Source organism: Mus pahari, chromosome 15 (assembly GCF_900095145.1).
Source record: "Mus pahari chromosome 15, PAHARI_EIJ_v1.1, whole genome shotgun sequence".
Taxonomy (NCBI): domain Eukaryota; kingdom Metazoa; phylum Chordata; class Mammalia; order Rodentia; family Muridae; genus Mus; species Mus pahari.
Window position 1 is genome coordinate 38,859,535 of NC_034604.1, and position 16,273 is coordinate 38,875,807.

General features: G+C 36.8%; 1 protein-coding gene across 1 annotated transcript in view; it reads left to right on the forward strand.

Moving 5' to 3' along the window:
• The window catches only part of Spink5 (serine peptidase inhibitor, Kazal type 5), a 57,464-nt gene that overhangs the window by 18,198 nt on the left and 22,993 nt on the right, over positions 1 to 16,273 (forward strand). The window contains exons 8-15 of the mRNA XM_021214321.1: positions 746 to 812; positions 3,392 to 3,519; positions 4,823 to 4,910; positions 6,417 to 6,544; positions 7,758 to 7,836; positions 9,245 to 9,372; positions 9,961 to 10,009; positions 14,345 to 14,465. Of these exons, the coding sequence (XP_021069980.1) occupies positions 746 to 812; positions 3,392 to 3,519; positions 4,823 to 4,910; positions 6,417 to 6,544; positions 7,758 to 7,836; positions 9,245 to 9,372; positions 9,961 to 10,009; positions 14,345 to 14,465 (788 nt within the window). The remainder of the gene's footprint in view (positions 1 to 745; positions 813 to 3,391; positions 3,520 to 4,822; positions 4,911 to 6,416; positions 6,545 to 7,757; positions 7,837 to 9,244; positions 9,373 to 9,960; positions 10,010 to 14,344; positions 14,466 to 16,273) is intronic.

A 16,273-nucleotide genomic window follows, 5' to 3' on the forward strand; every position in this document is an offset into this window, starting at 1 on the left:
TAATGAGGATCAATAAAGATAATATAGTCTCTGGACTCAGTATAGAAGATGAGTGTCATTTAAAGGAAAAGAGATCTATTGGTTTCATTTTTCTCTGAGTGCCCGGCATGACACATTCTTATCTAGAAGGCATGAGTCTTCAATGCTCAAACTGCCCCAACTACTGTAGCTTTTCATTATTTTATGTCCTTATAGAAAAGGAGAGTCTGACATTTCCAAATTGGCTTCCTGCAGGATGAGCCTGAGACTCCAGGATGAGGCTACAACTGAATCAGCCATAGTGTTCAGAACCTCAGTGCTAATTTATCATTTAGGAATAACCCTGCTTTGACATGAAGGCAAACCAATGTCTTGCATGGTTTAAAAAGTTGCACGAAGGGTGTGTATGACAATACCTGAGAGGCTCAGTTTGGTTTCACCCTTGTCATAGCATTGTTTCAAGGCTCTTGGTTATGCCTGTTAGAGGGAATTTTCCTGACAATCTTCTGTTTGTCACTGGAGGTGGCACGCCCATCTGGCTCTGCAGAACAAAGCTTCTAATTGAGTGGCAGTTGAGTCAGGTTCACACCCTTCCTTATCTTTGGCAATGTCTTGGTCTCTCACATTCAAGACAGGGAAGTGCTTGTCTCCTGAGAGTGGATCGGTTTCAACAGGTTGTTGTAAAGGATAGGAAAGCCTTTAGTGCTCAGAATAGGGTGGACACTGCAAATATGACTGGACCATGTGGATTCTGTTTCCTTAACAGTTTAAAAGAAGCTCAAGAAAATGCCACACGTGACAGAGAGAGCAGAATTCGGAGAGATGCTGAGAAGGTAAATGGATCACTGCCAGAGTGTAGCGATTGGAACTATAGTCATGAACAAAAATTACACTTGCACCTTTGAGGGAACACAATAATGTCACTGTCCCATACTACTTTATTAACTTCATCTTACTTAAAGTTCCTCAAATATATTATTCTTAATATGGCTGTCATCAGGCCTTATTTAAAACCATCATTCACAGCTAAGGTTCCAAATTTATAATTCCTACCCTTAATTGTCTTCCCCTCACAAATGAAAGAAAAGAATTATGCACTCAAAAATTCTGTTGATTTTTCCTTTTATTAATTTTCTTTAGATTAGCATACAAAGAAATGGGTTGCATATATATATATATATATATATATATATATATATATATACATATATATGCATTTGTATATATATGTATGTATATATATATATATATTAGATAGAAAATTTTTCAAATAATATAGTCTCTTAAGCAGTGTAGCTAATGGTGTTTTCCTCTAAAATTCTGCTAATATAATTGGAGTGATTCCCTTTTTCTAAAATGTGGTTATCTTATGTAATAAGACTCTTCTTAATAGAATTCTTGCTTCTTAATGAAGATCCCAAACATTGAGGTGGTAGCTTGAAAATTACTTCTAAAATTAAGTTTTGTCATATTTAGTTGATGTTATAAAATTTCAGTTCATTACAAAATAAATTCTTTATTGTGTTGAAATAAGTCATGCAGCCTTGGCTTATTAAAGCACTAAGGTTTAAACCCTTATTACACAAAGATGGATATTAGTGACTTAGCTGAAACGACTGGTCTTTTGTGAGAAAACAAAGACACCTGAATTTTGGTCTTCATCTCATCATGCTTTGGATATTGAGAGTGAGGAAAATATCTCTCTGGGCCCCAAATTTTTTGTCATATGGACAATAGACAAAGACCTCAATCTTACTTTCTTTCTGTGTTGTGTTTTCCCCTCCAATGCTCTTTCAGACTAATATAGATACATGGTTTGTGAACATAGGGTGATGCTTTCCCATGGGAAAGAAAGACCCCACTTTTTGGTAATCAAATTTCCAAACTGAAACAAAATACCCAGGGGCTGTTCCACACCAACCAAGGATGGAAACAATGCATTTTGTGGAGTCCGTATATTTCAGTGGAACATTCTGGGCTAGCCTGTCATATTTCTCATGTTTTCTGTGTAAGCAGGGCTGTTTTCCTACTTCTTCTTCTTGATGGCCAGGGTCATTAGACACAACAGGGCTAAGCAGGACTGCTTCTCAGTGATGGCTCAATGTGTGCCCTGTAATTAACCTGTCAGTGGGTTGCTCACAAAAGTGCTTCTTCAGAATCTTCTTGGATGAATCACAAGTCATAAACTGAAATTATCATTGTTGGTGTTCTGGAAATCATGGAGCATTGCTTTTTATGGCCACGTTATTATCAGGTGTCTCCTTTGTACACCTTATTCCAAGTATTTTACCCAGAAAGTGTAGGACATGTCCATTCCTCCTTTCAAAACTGGTGTCTTCTTATTGCAGTGCATAAATGGTTCTTTTGAAAAAGCATCTTGGAATGAAATACGAACTTCAAATACAAACCACAGTACTTATCTAGAAAAGTCTCCCTGTGCAGGTGGTGACATCAAGGTCCTGTGACTTGGTGTGAGTCACTCACTGAGTAGAGCCACATTGCAGTCACCAAGGTCTTCTTACTCGTGCTCTTCTTCCCCTGCAGCTGCTTCATTGTCTTGCTAGACGTGGAAAGATTACGGTCATACAGTTGGTCATGTTTATAGACTAGGCTGCAGTAAAACATTGTAGGATTGTTCATATAGAGGTCCTCAAGTCTGTAGTGTGTGTGTGTGTGTGTGTGTGTGTGTGTGTGTGTGTGTGTGTCTGTTTGTGTGTGTGTGTCTGTCTGTCTGTCTGTGTGCAAAGGTTATTCGATATCAAATACTAGCACTTAAAAAGACTAGAACAAAATTACCAAGAAGCCTAGCACCAAATCTCCCTTCCACTTTTGAATAATTTTTTAATAGAAATTCCAGATAAGTAAAGTTCACACAGGTCAAGGTAAAGGGAGGTACATTCACTCTGAAGTTTTCACCTACAGAGTCAGCAATGGACAGAGTCAATAAAAGCAGAGCTCACACGGTAGCTGAAAACTACCTTGCTCCTATCTCTTTGCAAATGAGGTTAAATTGCTCCATCTCGAGTAGCATTAAAACACTGGTTTCTACAAGCCCAATGTTTCCGTTCTGTCGGGTTTATGTGGGGATATCATGAAAGACCCCCGCCCCCACCCCTGAGTATTAGAAAATTAAGAATTACTTTTAGTTTTAGGAAACGCTTGTTAAGCCTTACTGTGTCCTCAGCTCTCGTCCTCCAACAATTAAAGGACACCAATCTTTCGAGTGCCAAGTAGGGTGGTCAAATAGTTGGTGCTTAAATCATTCTCAATTAGAGTGTGTTTATGTTTACAACCCTTCCCTGATGTGTCATTCTGTGATTATAAATCGCTTATGCAAAAAAAAAAAAATGCCAAAATGAAAGACCAGAAGATGTTAAAGGCAATTGTTTGTTCTTGTTTTGGTTTTCCAAAGGAACTTTGCAAGGAATTTGAAAACCAAGTGAGGAGTGGAAGACTCTTCTGTACCCGGGAAAGTGACCCAATCCGCGGCCCTGACGGCAAGATGCATGGGAACAAGTGTGCCCTCTGTGCTGAGATATTGTGAGCTACCCCTCCATTCGCTGAGAAGGCAGGGATACAAATCGGTGGATGAATGACAGCAGTAGTCAGGGAGGTTTTTGCCACTGTGAAGCATCTAAACAGACATAAGTCCATCTAGTCAATGCTTTGTGTCTGTGCCACAAGCTACATTGAGTACAAGCTAAATTCATGTTCCAGCTAGAAAACTGGCTTCTCAATAACACATGTGAGTCCTATGCCTTTGTGACCTTTTAATGAAGTCATCATAGAACCGAATGATGTGTGGAAAGACTTTATCTTCACGTATTAACTCATTGTGGCAGTATCGATAGGACATGTTCAAAGATTCTTTACATTCATGTTATTATCTGGCAGTATAAGCCACCGAAAAAGGCTGACCCCACAACACAAAGCAGACAGGCTTCATTACCTTGTCAGACACTTTGAGTTATGAACTTGTGTTTTGCTCTTTGTTTGCTCCTTTGAGATGAGGTTAGACTGAAACTTATTATGCAGCTCAGACTGCTTTCAAACCTATAACCAACCTCCAGCCTTAGCCTCCAAAATTCTGGACTTACTAGTGTAAACAATCTCATTTAATAGAATTCCACAAACTCTTTTGGCCAGATAATGTCCCCTCTTCTTGTAGACTGTATATTAAGACTGTCCTCCTTGGATAAAGCTTCCTATATCCTAGTTGAAAATCAATCTTTGTAATCCTAAATTATAGTCTTTCATAACCATCATCATAATCAGCAATTACATAATTATTTCTATGATCACTAATTGACTATTACTGTTGTCTCCAAGGCTATAAATACTAAGAGAATAATGAATAGGCTTGTTTTGTTTCCTACCAGGTTGAGTCCAATGTTGCCCCCAAAGTAGATACTAGCTAAATGAAGAGTGAGTGTATAAAAGTCTACATGAATGAAGATGCTGCCTCTCTTAAGCTTAAAGCTAACAGTGAAGCAACACATTGGCCTGTGTACACATACTTACACACTTCAAAGCAGAATGAAAACTATTCAGTAAAGAAAAGTTAACAATAAAATAATTGACTGATAAAAGGTTATTTCTATTTAGAGATGCAATGTCTCCTTTTAGAAGTATGATTTAAAATGAAGATATTTAAGAGAAATATTTATGCACATAAGCATTCACTTATGACTACACATGTATGTATATGCATGCAAAATGAAAAGGCCTTATTAGAAATATGAGGTACCTTAAAAGCACCAGGAGAACATATGGTCCATCTGTGCCTAATGAATATTGTGCAACATGAAGATTTAATATAATCTTTCCATTATTTTTTCTCCAGCATGAGGCGTTTTACAGAAGAAAAGGGTAAAACAGAGAAAAACCAGGGAGATGCTGAAGAAAGGGCTAAAGCTAAAATGGAAATTCAGGTGAGGATAAGCTAACCAATATAGCTGTGACCTTCATGCACTGAGATGTGTGCAAGTATAGCCCTTCAGAATGCATTTTCAATACTGGTTAATATTATCCCCAATAGTGAAATTTTGAGGGTAGTTATTGTTCTATAGTTAGAATAAAGCTTATGATGCTAAAATTTCTGTTGCCATTTGGAAGAAAATACTTGGTTATAGTAGTACATTAATTCCACATTCTTAAATATATCTGTACTAGATGGTTTTAAATCAACTTGATACAACTTAGAGGCATTTGGGGAAAGGAAACCTCAATTGAGAAAATGTCCCCACTAAATTGGCTATGGGCAAGCCTATGGGGTTTGTTCTGGGTTGATGTGAAGAGGTCCAGCTCTCTGCAGATGGTGGTACCCTTGGGCTTGTTGTCCCTGGTACCCGGAGAAAGTAGACTGAGGAAGCTGTGAGATACTCCCTTGTAAGCAGTGCTCCTACAGAGTTTTGCTTCATTAACTGCCTTCAGGTTCCTGCCACAAATCTCTGTCCCGACTTCCTTTGGTGGTGGCATGTCACCTAAGAGCTGCAAGCCAAAATCAATCCCTTTGTTTCCCAAGATGCTTTTGGTCATGGTGTGTTATCACAGCAGTAGAGAGGGCCATTAATAAGTGGTGTTCCCTCTTAGTCTGATCCCTGTGATTCTTCTAAGACTCTCATTTAAATGCACTTGAACTATTATGATCACTCCCTACCTTCCTTTCTCCTTTCCTTACCCCCTCATTCCCTTTAATAACCCAATTAATGTCTTTAAATTTAATCTCTATTCACTGAAATCTTCCACAGACCTGGTTGTCGGTGACAAAGATTTGATTATAAAAATTTCTTGTGTTCTCATTTTATAAGAATAAAGCCTAAACGCCCCCCAGTGTTTGCATACTGTAGGTGGTTTTTAAGGTCACCCCTTTTTTTAACCACTTTTAAAACCTTCCTAACTTTACCCAAATAATTCTTGCACTGCCATATTCATTGAAATATTAGCGTTCTCAAGATTTTATACTAGTCACTGCCACCATGGCCATTACAATAATTTCTGGATGACTTTTTTAGCCATATGATTTTCCTGACTATATCCTCAGAATAGAACTAATGAAAAATTACTGGAACTTTTCTGTACCATTCTTTTCTTTGTAGTAGCACATATTTAATTCAGGTCTAGCTACACCTCTCAAACATATATGGCAATTGCTTATTCTTTCCCCTTGTCTAGCAAAGAAAACTAAATCATCTAGATATCTGTGCATATACTTGTCGAATATGTATACATATGAACACATTTATTGCATATGAACATTACAATGATAGAATTATAATGCTAAAATTATAATTATAAACACTAAAGATTTAGTAGTGCTAAATCTTTAAAGTATTGATTCTCATGTTTGATTACTCTCGCCCTGTTTTATTGATACACAATGCTGAGAATTACAGATGTAGAACATCATCTTAAAATACCTTCTTTTCCTTGTTCAGAAACGATGTAGTGAATTCCAGGATCGTGCAAGGAATGGAACACTGTTCTGCACCAGAGAAAATGATCCTATTCGTGGTTTGGATGGAAAAACACATGGCAACTTGTGTTCCATGTGCCAAGCTTTCTTGTGAGTATGGAGATTGGAGGTGTCGAGAAAGAAGAAATTTACACATGACCTTAGAGGTCTAGCTTATTTCAGGAAGCCTCCTTGGGGAAACTGACTTGAAATAAGCAAAGCAGTTAAGTAAGCTACAGGGGCAACTCTTGTCATACAGAGCCATGGGTGGGAGCTTCAAGGCACCTGCTTTAAGATGCCTAATTTGCTATGACTTTTTATTTCTTAATTCTGGAGCCTTGTTATGAAATGAACCTGTGTAAATATTTGAAGTTCCATGTGTGAACCATATAGGCATCTCTGATATGGTTAGGGCCCAGCTATAGACTTGAACTGAGTTAAGTTGCCCACAAACATACTCTACAGAACCACAAACACTCATAAAATTGCTTTAATTGTTACTTTACAGGCTATAATTTTTATTTTAGAAAGTTAGAGTTACTACTTGTCTTTTACAATTTAGAATAATATGAGTAATACTATTTTGCTGAACTCAAAATAAGTATTTGGCTATATTTATAATATTATAATATTTAACTTTTTGTTTTTACTCATAATCCTTTATGTTTAAAATATCATCGATTTAACTGTAGATACAATATAATTTGTCTTATAAAGCACATTCAGGTTCTTTTAGTTTAATCAGTGCATGCAATCATTGGATTATACACATCTGTATCACTTTTGTCTTTTAGATAATAAAGACATGTATGAGCAGTTTATTTAAGTGTAAATTAAAGCACAGGCTACATGATATAGGACAGAGAGATAGACAGAGGCATTAGTGAACTCTGGTCTTGACTAAAGCGCTTCAGCCTTTCATCCTCCTTGACAATCAAGATGTGTCAGTGTGTTTTTTTATGGTTTTATCATCACCTAGTATGAGGTCACCATGATTCCAGTTTGACAGTTCTTTGGCTATCATTTTCTCATCACAAGCAAAAAGATGATAGAAAGCAAGTTTACAGATGAACTACTGCATCTTTCTGTTGATGTGAGAAGTCTGAAGATGTTACAGGATGACAGCTTATTGGAAGTAGTTTCCTTAGTTGATACATAGTGATTCCAGGCTGGGAATGAAGAAGAGATGGATGGGCAATGTGTAGGAATCAGTGGATTCCTTTTATTTTACTTTACCTTATTTTATTTTACTTTTTAAAATTTAATTCAATTTTATTTTATTTTATTTTATTTTATTTTATTTTATTTTATTTTATTTATTCAGCAAAACAGAAGCTGAAGAAAAGAAGGCTGAATCTGGAACCAGAAACAGAAGAGGGTCTGAAGAGTCAGAAACATATGCAGTGAGTGGGATATATCCTTAACTGTTTGTCACTGTAACTTGACACATCTGCTAGAGCCTGGCAAAAAGTCATAATCCTTCAGTTTGGAATGACATTGAAATGAACATTGTATGAAACTGATTCATTCTTCCTGTCAAGAGACAAACAATGGAAAATGAAAAAAAAAACTTAATATAAGGACTTGAGTTTTACTCTTACACTCAACAAAAAGATTTTAGTCTTTGCAAACCAATTTCCAGGGGAAAGTGTCCATGTACACTCTTTGTTATGGATTCTTGAAATTTAATACTTGAGTTGATTTATGTAAAAACTAGATTTATGAAAGCACAATTTAAAAGAAAGTTTAACATTTACTTTCTGCACACATGCGAGTGTGTGTGTGTGTGTGTGTGTGTGTATGTGTGTGAGTGTGTATGTGTTTATGGTGCATGCATGCATGTGCCTGTGTATGTGTAGGTGCATAGGTATCTACACACACATATAAAGGGTAGAAGTCAGAGGACAACAGGGAAGAGCTGATTTTTCCTTCTACCATGTGGGTTGTGGGAACTGAACTCGGGTCATCAGGCTTGATGACAACTGCTTTCACCTACTTAGACCCTCTCAAGTCAGAAAGCATCATTTTTAAGTCTAAAAGGTTGCAATACTCATTTCCAGAGACTTGCATGTCTTATCACCACCTATTGTTTTGATGCTGAAAGTCTCCTATTTTTCCCTCTAGACTTTCCTTTCCCTTATACCACCACTAAGATAAAAACTACCAGTGTAAATCTGTCTTGCTTAAATCTCACACATTTGAGCTGTGGAGATGACTCACAATAACGGGTACTGGGTGCCAAACTTGACACCTTCAGTTCAGTCACTAGAACCTACATTTAAAAAAATTATTGGTGGACCTGGTCCTTTGTTATTTTTACACTCCTATTTCAAGATGGGATGGGGAGACAAGAGAATTGTCTGGAAGGTCATTGACCAGATATCCTAGAGTACTCTGTGATGCCACAACAGAATCTAAAACAGAACTTGCCTGGACAAGGTGGAAGGAAGACAAGAACCAACTCCTGAAAGTTTCCTATGACTTCTATGATGTGTGCCTAAATCAGTTATGTTTATACTTGTGAACTCAAGTCAATTTTAAGATTGGTAATAGAAGCTTCTTTTTTGCAGTAGGCAAACAGGATGTATTAAATATCATCACCTTCCTATTTAAATATTCTTATCTTCCTTCCAGTTTTATCACTTAACAATGTTTAATGATGCTTTCAAAGTTTAGCATTGCTCTAGTGTAAACCACTACATATTCCAAAACTAAAAAGCCTATTAAGAAATAAATATCCACATTTCATTGACTTTCATGATCTGACCAATCATGTGGTCATTCCCTCCAACTTTCTCTTCGGCCATATAGAAACTATGTGATGGATATCGCAAGGCCAGGAAGAATGGACAACTATATTGCACCAGAGAGAATGACCCCGTCAGGGGCCCTGATGGGAAAATCCATGGCAACACATGCTCCATGTGTCAGGCTTTCTTGTGAGTACAGCAGGACCCCCTGGACTTGTGAAGGGTCTGAAGCTTAGAAACTCATTGGAAAATACAGGGGTGGTTGTCTTTAAATGGAGATAACAATGTATATTCTTCCTGGAATCTCTCAGCTTTGAACGTCACATTTAACTTGTTAAAGACAAACAAAAACAAATGAAGAGCTTTCAGGTTGTTACTATTATGATAGAAACAGTGGAGACTAGTCAGGAAACACAGAAAGAAGTAATACATGGGGTCACTTGTATGTAGAATTTCAAAATAATCCAAATTATAGTAGGTAACAGAAAAGTGGTTGCCTATACCTTGAGAGAAGGTGTACAGTGTGGATGAGGGGATGCTGAGTGAAGGGTATAACTGAAGGGTATAAAAGCTCCTCTTTTGTACTATGTTCTTGAGAGAAGGGAGCCATTCTAATTCATTATCTAAACAGAAAACAAATGACAAGATTGGTGTTACAGGACTTTGGGGTCACTTAGGAAGAGTCAAAGCATTGAATGATGAGCTCATGAGTGTAAAGACTCTTTGCTAAGACAATAATATTTGTTTCTTCATAATCTATCCCCTTTTTTCGCATAGTATTCAAGAAGACAAAGCAAGAGCAAAAGTTAAAAGAGAAGCTGCAAAGGTAACTTTCTCTGTGCTCCTATGCCCTACATTTTGGCTCCACAATGACATGATGTTCTAGTTGTCTCACTAACATATGTGCTTGCTTTCTATACTTCATGCTTGATGAAATGAAACACAGCAGTGTTAATATACATCCTAGTTTGGCTTCTCATAAGGCTAATTTGAGCACAGAAATTGAAGACTAGCCTGAGAAACGAGTAAGACCAATGGCTAGTGGAAGGGAGTGGGAGAGAGTGTGTGTATATAAGAGAGCTCTTAATGTAAAAATGACCCTGATTAGATTCTTCCAAAGTTTCAATTTTATTTCATGATTGTTCAAATTTTGACACTTATTGACTGAAATATCAAAGGATCCACTTTCTGTAAGAATTTTCTCTATGCATTTGTATTTCGTAGAGTTAGTTTTTTAGGCAGAGATTGTTTATACATAACATGTCTACTAGGATTAATTTACATCGTTTACACCTTTAAAGCACATCAAGTAGATGGGGCAAAATTCTAATCATCAGAATTTACAATAGTATGCGTTTATGTTATCATATTAGTCATGGGAAAGTACTAGCAATCTTGACCCCCATTGTCACTATTTATTTTGACTACTTCCTTGATTTTCCAATTTTACTATATAATAGAAAATAGTATTTTATTATATATCATATAAATATATAATATATTACATATTCTCTATTATAATTGTATATTTTATATATTTTAATATATAATATGTATAATATATAAGATATATTATATGTAATATAAATATATTTTATTATATAGTTATTAATACTATTTTACTACATAATATTATATAGTTATAAATTTATAATATATAATAGAAGATATTTTCTATTATATAGAAAGACAAATTTGTCTGTATGTATATGACTAGTTTCACTCAATAGCCACTTAAAAAATTAACCTAGTATGTATTTCTAACTTCCCTGAACTATGAACTTAATCACTATTTGGGGAAAGTTGTATAGTTTAAGTGTTTATCTTTCAACTAATTGAATTTAAAAATAACTCCTATGCAGGCTGGATATATCTTTTATAAGTAATTTAGGTCTGTAAATTTGGCTCTACATTGTATTTAATTAGATCAAGCCTTGTCACTCTGGATACACTCCTTCTCTCTTCTCTGATTGTGTTGCTCTCATCCCTTTATTCTTGAGAATTTCGTATAGTATATACTGAAACATTATTTCTCTCTCTCTCTCTCTCTCTCTCTCTCTCTCTCTCTCTCTCTCTCTCCCTCCATCCTCTCCCTCCCTCCCTCCATCCCTCTCTCCCTCCCTTCCTCCCTTCCTCCCTTCCTTCCTCCCCTTGTATTTTGTGTAGCGTATCTTCCTAGTAGCTTCATGTCTTTCATTTTTCTGATACTCCAATATATCCAGTTGGGGCTGCCCATATACTCATGACTATGGGACTGTTCATGGGAACAGATGTACCAGTGGCTAGGTCATCAAAGAATTATGATTTTTATCTCCCTTGGGAACTATCCACTGCCAGTGACTTCTCCTTAATCAGGGTGGAGCCTAGAGAAAACCTTGCCCAACTATATAGCAATTTTGCCTGGCTGGATCTTGTGCAGGCAACCACAGCTGCTATGAGTTCATGGATATGAAGACCATGGTGTATTCAGCAGACAGCATTTCACAGTAGACCTTCCCATTTGCGAGTTCATACAATTTTTCCCACCTCCTCTTTGGTGGTGTGCCCAAGAAGTGGCAGGGAAGAAGTTAAATAATGAAGATGTTCCATTTAGGGCCGAACATTCAGTCTCTTATTGTGGGTACTTTGAACAATTGTGTTTGCTGCAAAAAGAAGCTTCTCTTACCAATATTGAAGTTATCTTGAGTTTATAAGTATAAACATAGACGTTTAGAATCTAGCTTGACAATGTGGACACTTATTGAAATAGCAAAAGCAGGTTCTATCCTAGATCCTGTTACTTCCTTAGCTATTGAATTTTGATCAGGTTAATGGCATAAAATTCCCTGCTGTTGAACAAGCTTCAAATCCCATCAGAAAGGAGTTATTCTATGACAGTTCTGCCATTATTCCTTGCACCAATGGGTCCATCTTGTCTGTCGGGTGTGTATTCTAGCATGTGAGTTGAGCACTGGATAAGACCATTGACATTTTTCTCCATAAACCTAGAAGCATTCTCTGGTGCTGTGTGAAAGTAGGCAACAGGAAAGAGGTTTCCAAGTCAGCTTGAGACCAATTTTCTATTTCTTGTAACCAATGTGTGTGGTATCTTTAGCAATAGTCTTGGCATGTAGTTATTATAATTAGGTAAGAGCAATGGCAATAGCCTGTATTGATTTGGAGATTTCTGGGGCCTCCCTAATCAGTAACTCAAAGAGAAATATATCATGCATTGTACTCCTTTTTTTTTTTTTTACTTAATAATGGAAATAACACTGTCTATTTATACAAGATGTTATACTTTGAAATTAGCTTACTCACAATTTGGTTTCCATAATGCTCTTCACATTTAGCTGTACTTAACCTACCTACTCTATCCTCTCACCAACCTCATCTCCAGCCCGCATTTGTGCTTAACACCAAGTAGTCCATCCTCTTCTGTCTTACTGTATGTATTCTACTGTTCCTCCAATTTTATGTTTAATTGGGATGTGATGGAGTGGGCTTATATGTGGCTTTCACATAGCTTCCCATCGGCTTAACGCTCCCCCATTCCCTGGTTTCCCATATATACCTGTGCCCTTTCTGGATAAAGCACTTTAAAACTCAGTATTCAACCTCTCTATTTTTTGCTTTACCTACAATATACTGCCTCCCTCCCTCAATGTTTACTCCTGCCAAAAGCTGCTTTCTCTTTACATGGTTTCTTTTTAATACAACTTAATCATGTGTGTGTGTGTGTGTGTGTGTGTGTGTGTGTGTGTAACATGTATTTCAAGCTATAATCCACATACAAGAAAGAATATACTGCAGTTGTCTTTCAGGCCCCAAGTTACCTCATTTAGTATAATTTTTCTTCTTCCATCATTTACCCAGCTGGTTTCAGTTTTCTTTATATCAGAGTAAACCATTGTTCACATGAGCTCTTGATAAGCACTTTGTTCTTAGTGATTTATTGTGATATTATTATTGCTCTTTAAGATTTTGTGAATCATTGAACATTATTTATTACTAATAGTAAGAAAAGATATACGTAATGAAGTAACTGCTTTTTCATTAATTATTTTATTTATTTGCATTACACATGTTGCATCCCCCAGAGTTCTTCACTCCATCCCACTCCCTTTTGCTTCTGAGAGGATGCTCCACCATCCACCCACACCCACCCCACGCAGGGCATTCCCCCTTCCTGGTGTGTCAAATCTCTGCAGGATTAGGTTCATCCTCTCCCACTGAGCCCAGACGAGACAGTCCTCTGTTACATAGGTGCCAGGGGCCACAGACCAGCCCATGTATGCTCTTTGATTGGTGGCTGAGTCTCTGGGAGCTCCCAAAGGTCTAGTCAATTGACACTGTTGCCATCCCTGTCAGCTCCTTCAACCCTTCCCCTAAGTCTTCCATAGGGGCCTCTGACCTCAGCCCAATGTTTAGCTGTAAATATCTGCATCTGTCTCGGTCAGATTCTGGTAGAACCTCTCAGAGGAAAGCTATCCTAGGCTCCTGTCTGCAAGCCCAACATAACATCATTAGTCGTGTCAGGGTTTGGTGACAGCCCACAGGATAAATCCCATGTTGGGCCAGTCACTGGATTGTCTTTCCTTCAGTCTTTGCTCCATTGTTGTCCCTGAATTTCTTTTGATAGGAACAATTCTGGGTCAAAAAATTTGAAGTTGGATTGGTGACCCCATCCCTCCACTGGGTGTCACTGGGCATTTCCACTAAGGTCATCCCCATTGGGTTCTGAGAACACCTTACTTCCCAGATCTCTGGAACTTTCTAGAGGTTCCCCCCTGTACTCTACCTCCAGCAGCTACATATTTTTCATTCCTTCTCCTGGCCCTCTGGGCTTCTCTCCTGCTCCCTCTACCTGATCTTGGCCCCCTTTCCCTTCCACCTCTTTTCTCCCACCAAGATCACTCCCTGACTCTGCCTCCATGACTATTTTGTTCCCCCTTCTAAGTGGGATTGAAGCATCCTCACCTGGAACTTCCTTCTTGTTAAACTTCTTACAGTCTTTGGATTGTATCATGGGTATTTTGTATCTTTTGGCCAATATCCCCTTATCAATGAGTACACACCATGCATGTCCTTTTGGGCCAGTGTTAACTTTTTCAAGATGATATTCTCTAGTTCTATCGATTTAACTGTTTTACGATGTCTTTTTTTTTTTTTAATCTTATAGGAAATGTGCAGTGAGTTCCGGAACCAAGCAAAAAATGGAATGCTTATGTGCACCAGAGAAAATGACCCTGTTGTTGGGCCAGATGGAAAAACACATTCAAACAAGTGTGCAATGTGTGCAAGTGTGTTGTGAGTATTTACCCTCATATCTCTACCTAATCATGTACCATTATCCTTGTGTGGGATTGAGATTCCAAAGTGCACTGTGGATTGTATACTAGAAAAATCTTAAAAGCAGATGAACATAATATTAAGCAATATATAATATTAGAATGACATTTTCTATTCACATATCCTTCTACCTTCTAATTATGTCAAGTGGCTATATTCAGCACTGAATGTTTATAATACTTGACTGTCTTAATTTACAACAAAGAAAAAGAACAAGTCTCAAATTGGATCGGGTGCTTTTTTTATCTATCTCACCTCTGATAGTCTGTGATTCTGTGAATATATTCAGATATAGGTTAAAAAATGTGTGGAGAAACGGTGAGGCTGGTATATCAGAATTGTTATAATACCTGACCTGTAAGTGGAATAACCTTTTGGGGCTATCCCTACTCTCCACCAGTGAAGTGCCTTGGTGGACAATAAAGCCCTTAAGAGACAAACAAGCTCCTGAACTGTCTATCAAGTTACTTTAGGCCCTATAGAACTTTCTTTTGCCAAGTGATATGGGTCAACTTGTTGCTAGAGTTCCCTTAAATGGGATAATATAGAAGGATTATATGTAATATAATAAATTGGATTATATATAATATATTAAATTATATATATAATATATTATATATAATATAATAAATTGGATTATATAGTATAATATATATAAATATCTTAAATGGGATTATATATAATATAATAAATTGTATACTGCAGTTGTAATTCCAACCCATGAAGATTCAGGAGCTACCTTTTGAATTGATTATAAAACTAATTTCCTCCAGTGAGTCACCTCAAAATAAATGGTGAAAGATTATAGTCAAGTTATGGGCCTAGAATTCTTGCGCTGTGTCATTCTACTCCCCTTATCTTCAAAGTATAATTATCTAAAACACAAAGTTATTAATTATCTCAGTCTTCCAATATTAGTCCATCTGTAAGTATATGCCTATAATTCCTTACAAGAGTTATGAGAGTATGTAGATCAATAGAATAAGGAATGGCCTAAGATTCATGAAATAACAGTTTTCTCTCATTTGCTCTCATGGATGGGGAACATCAGATATGGTAGATGTTCATAATGAGTTTTGACATGTTACATGTCAGTAGAAAATGTCAAGAAATGGGGTAGACTTATTGGCTGTCCTTTGAATCTCAGCACTCTGGAGGTCAGAGAAGAAAAATAATGAGTGTGAGGTCAGCCTAGGCTACGTGGCAAGATATTGTCTAAAAACAACAGCAAAACAAAAAACAAAACAAAGCAAAACATAGAATATTTGGCTTGTGACAGACATCATAAAGTGCACTGTTGAAACTTATTAGGATTCTATCATGCCTACAACTAAAATTTGAATTGTAATATAATGAAATCTTAAAATATTTTGTTATTTTAAAATGAAGGACTGTTCATGTTATGACGCCTCTGTATCTGACTTGTCATTTCTTGTTATCATTAATGATATCATAACTCCCTGGGAGGGAAACATTCACGATTTAGAAAAAAGAAGTCAAAATAATCATGGCTTTTTATAGATTAAAGCCAGTGACCAATAAAAAGTATTATCAGCAGGTCTTACACATGGATAAAAACGTGTGCTTTTGCCTTTGTTATTACTTTTTGAGAAATGTAATAAAGACAACTTTCTTTGCATATTGTCCAAAATAATCACACCTCTTAGGACAAATCATTTTTCCTGAAAAGTTTTATATATTTATTTTTATCATCAATCATCATCATCATCATCATCATCATCATCATCATCATCATCAT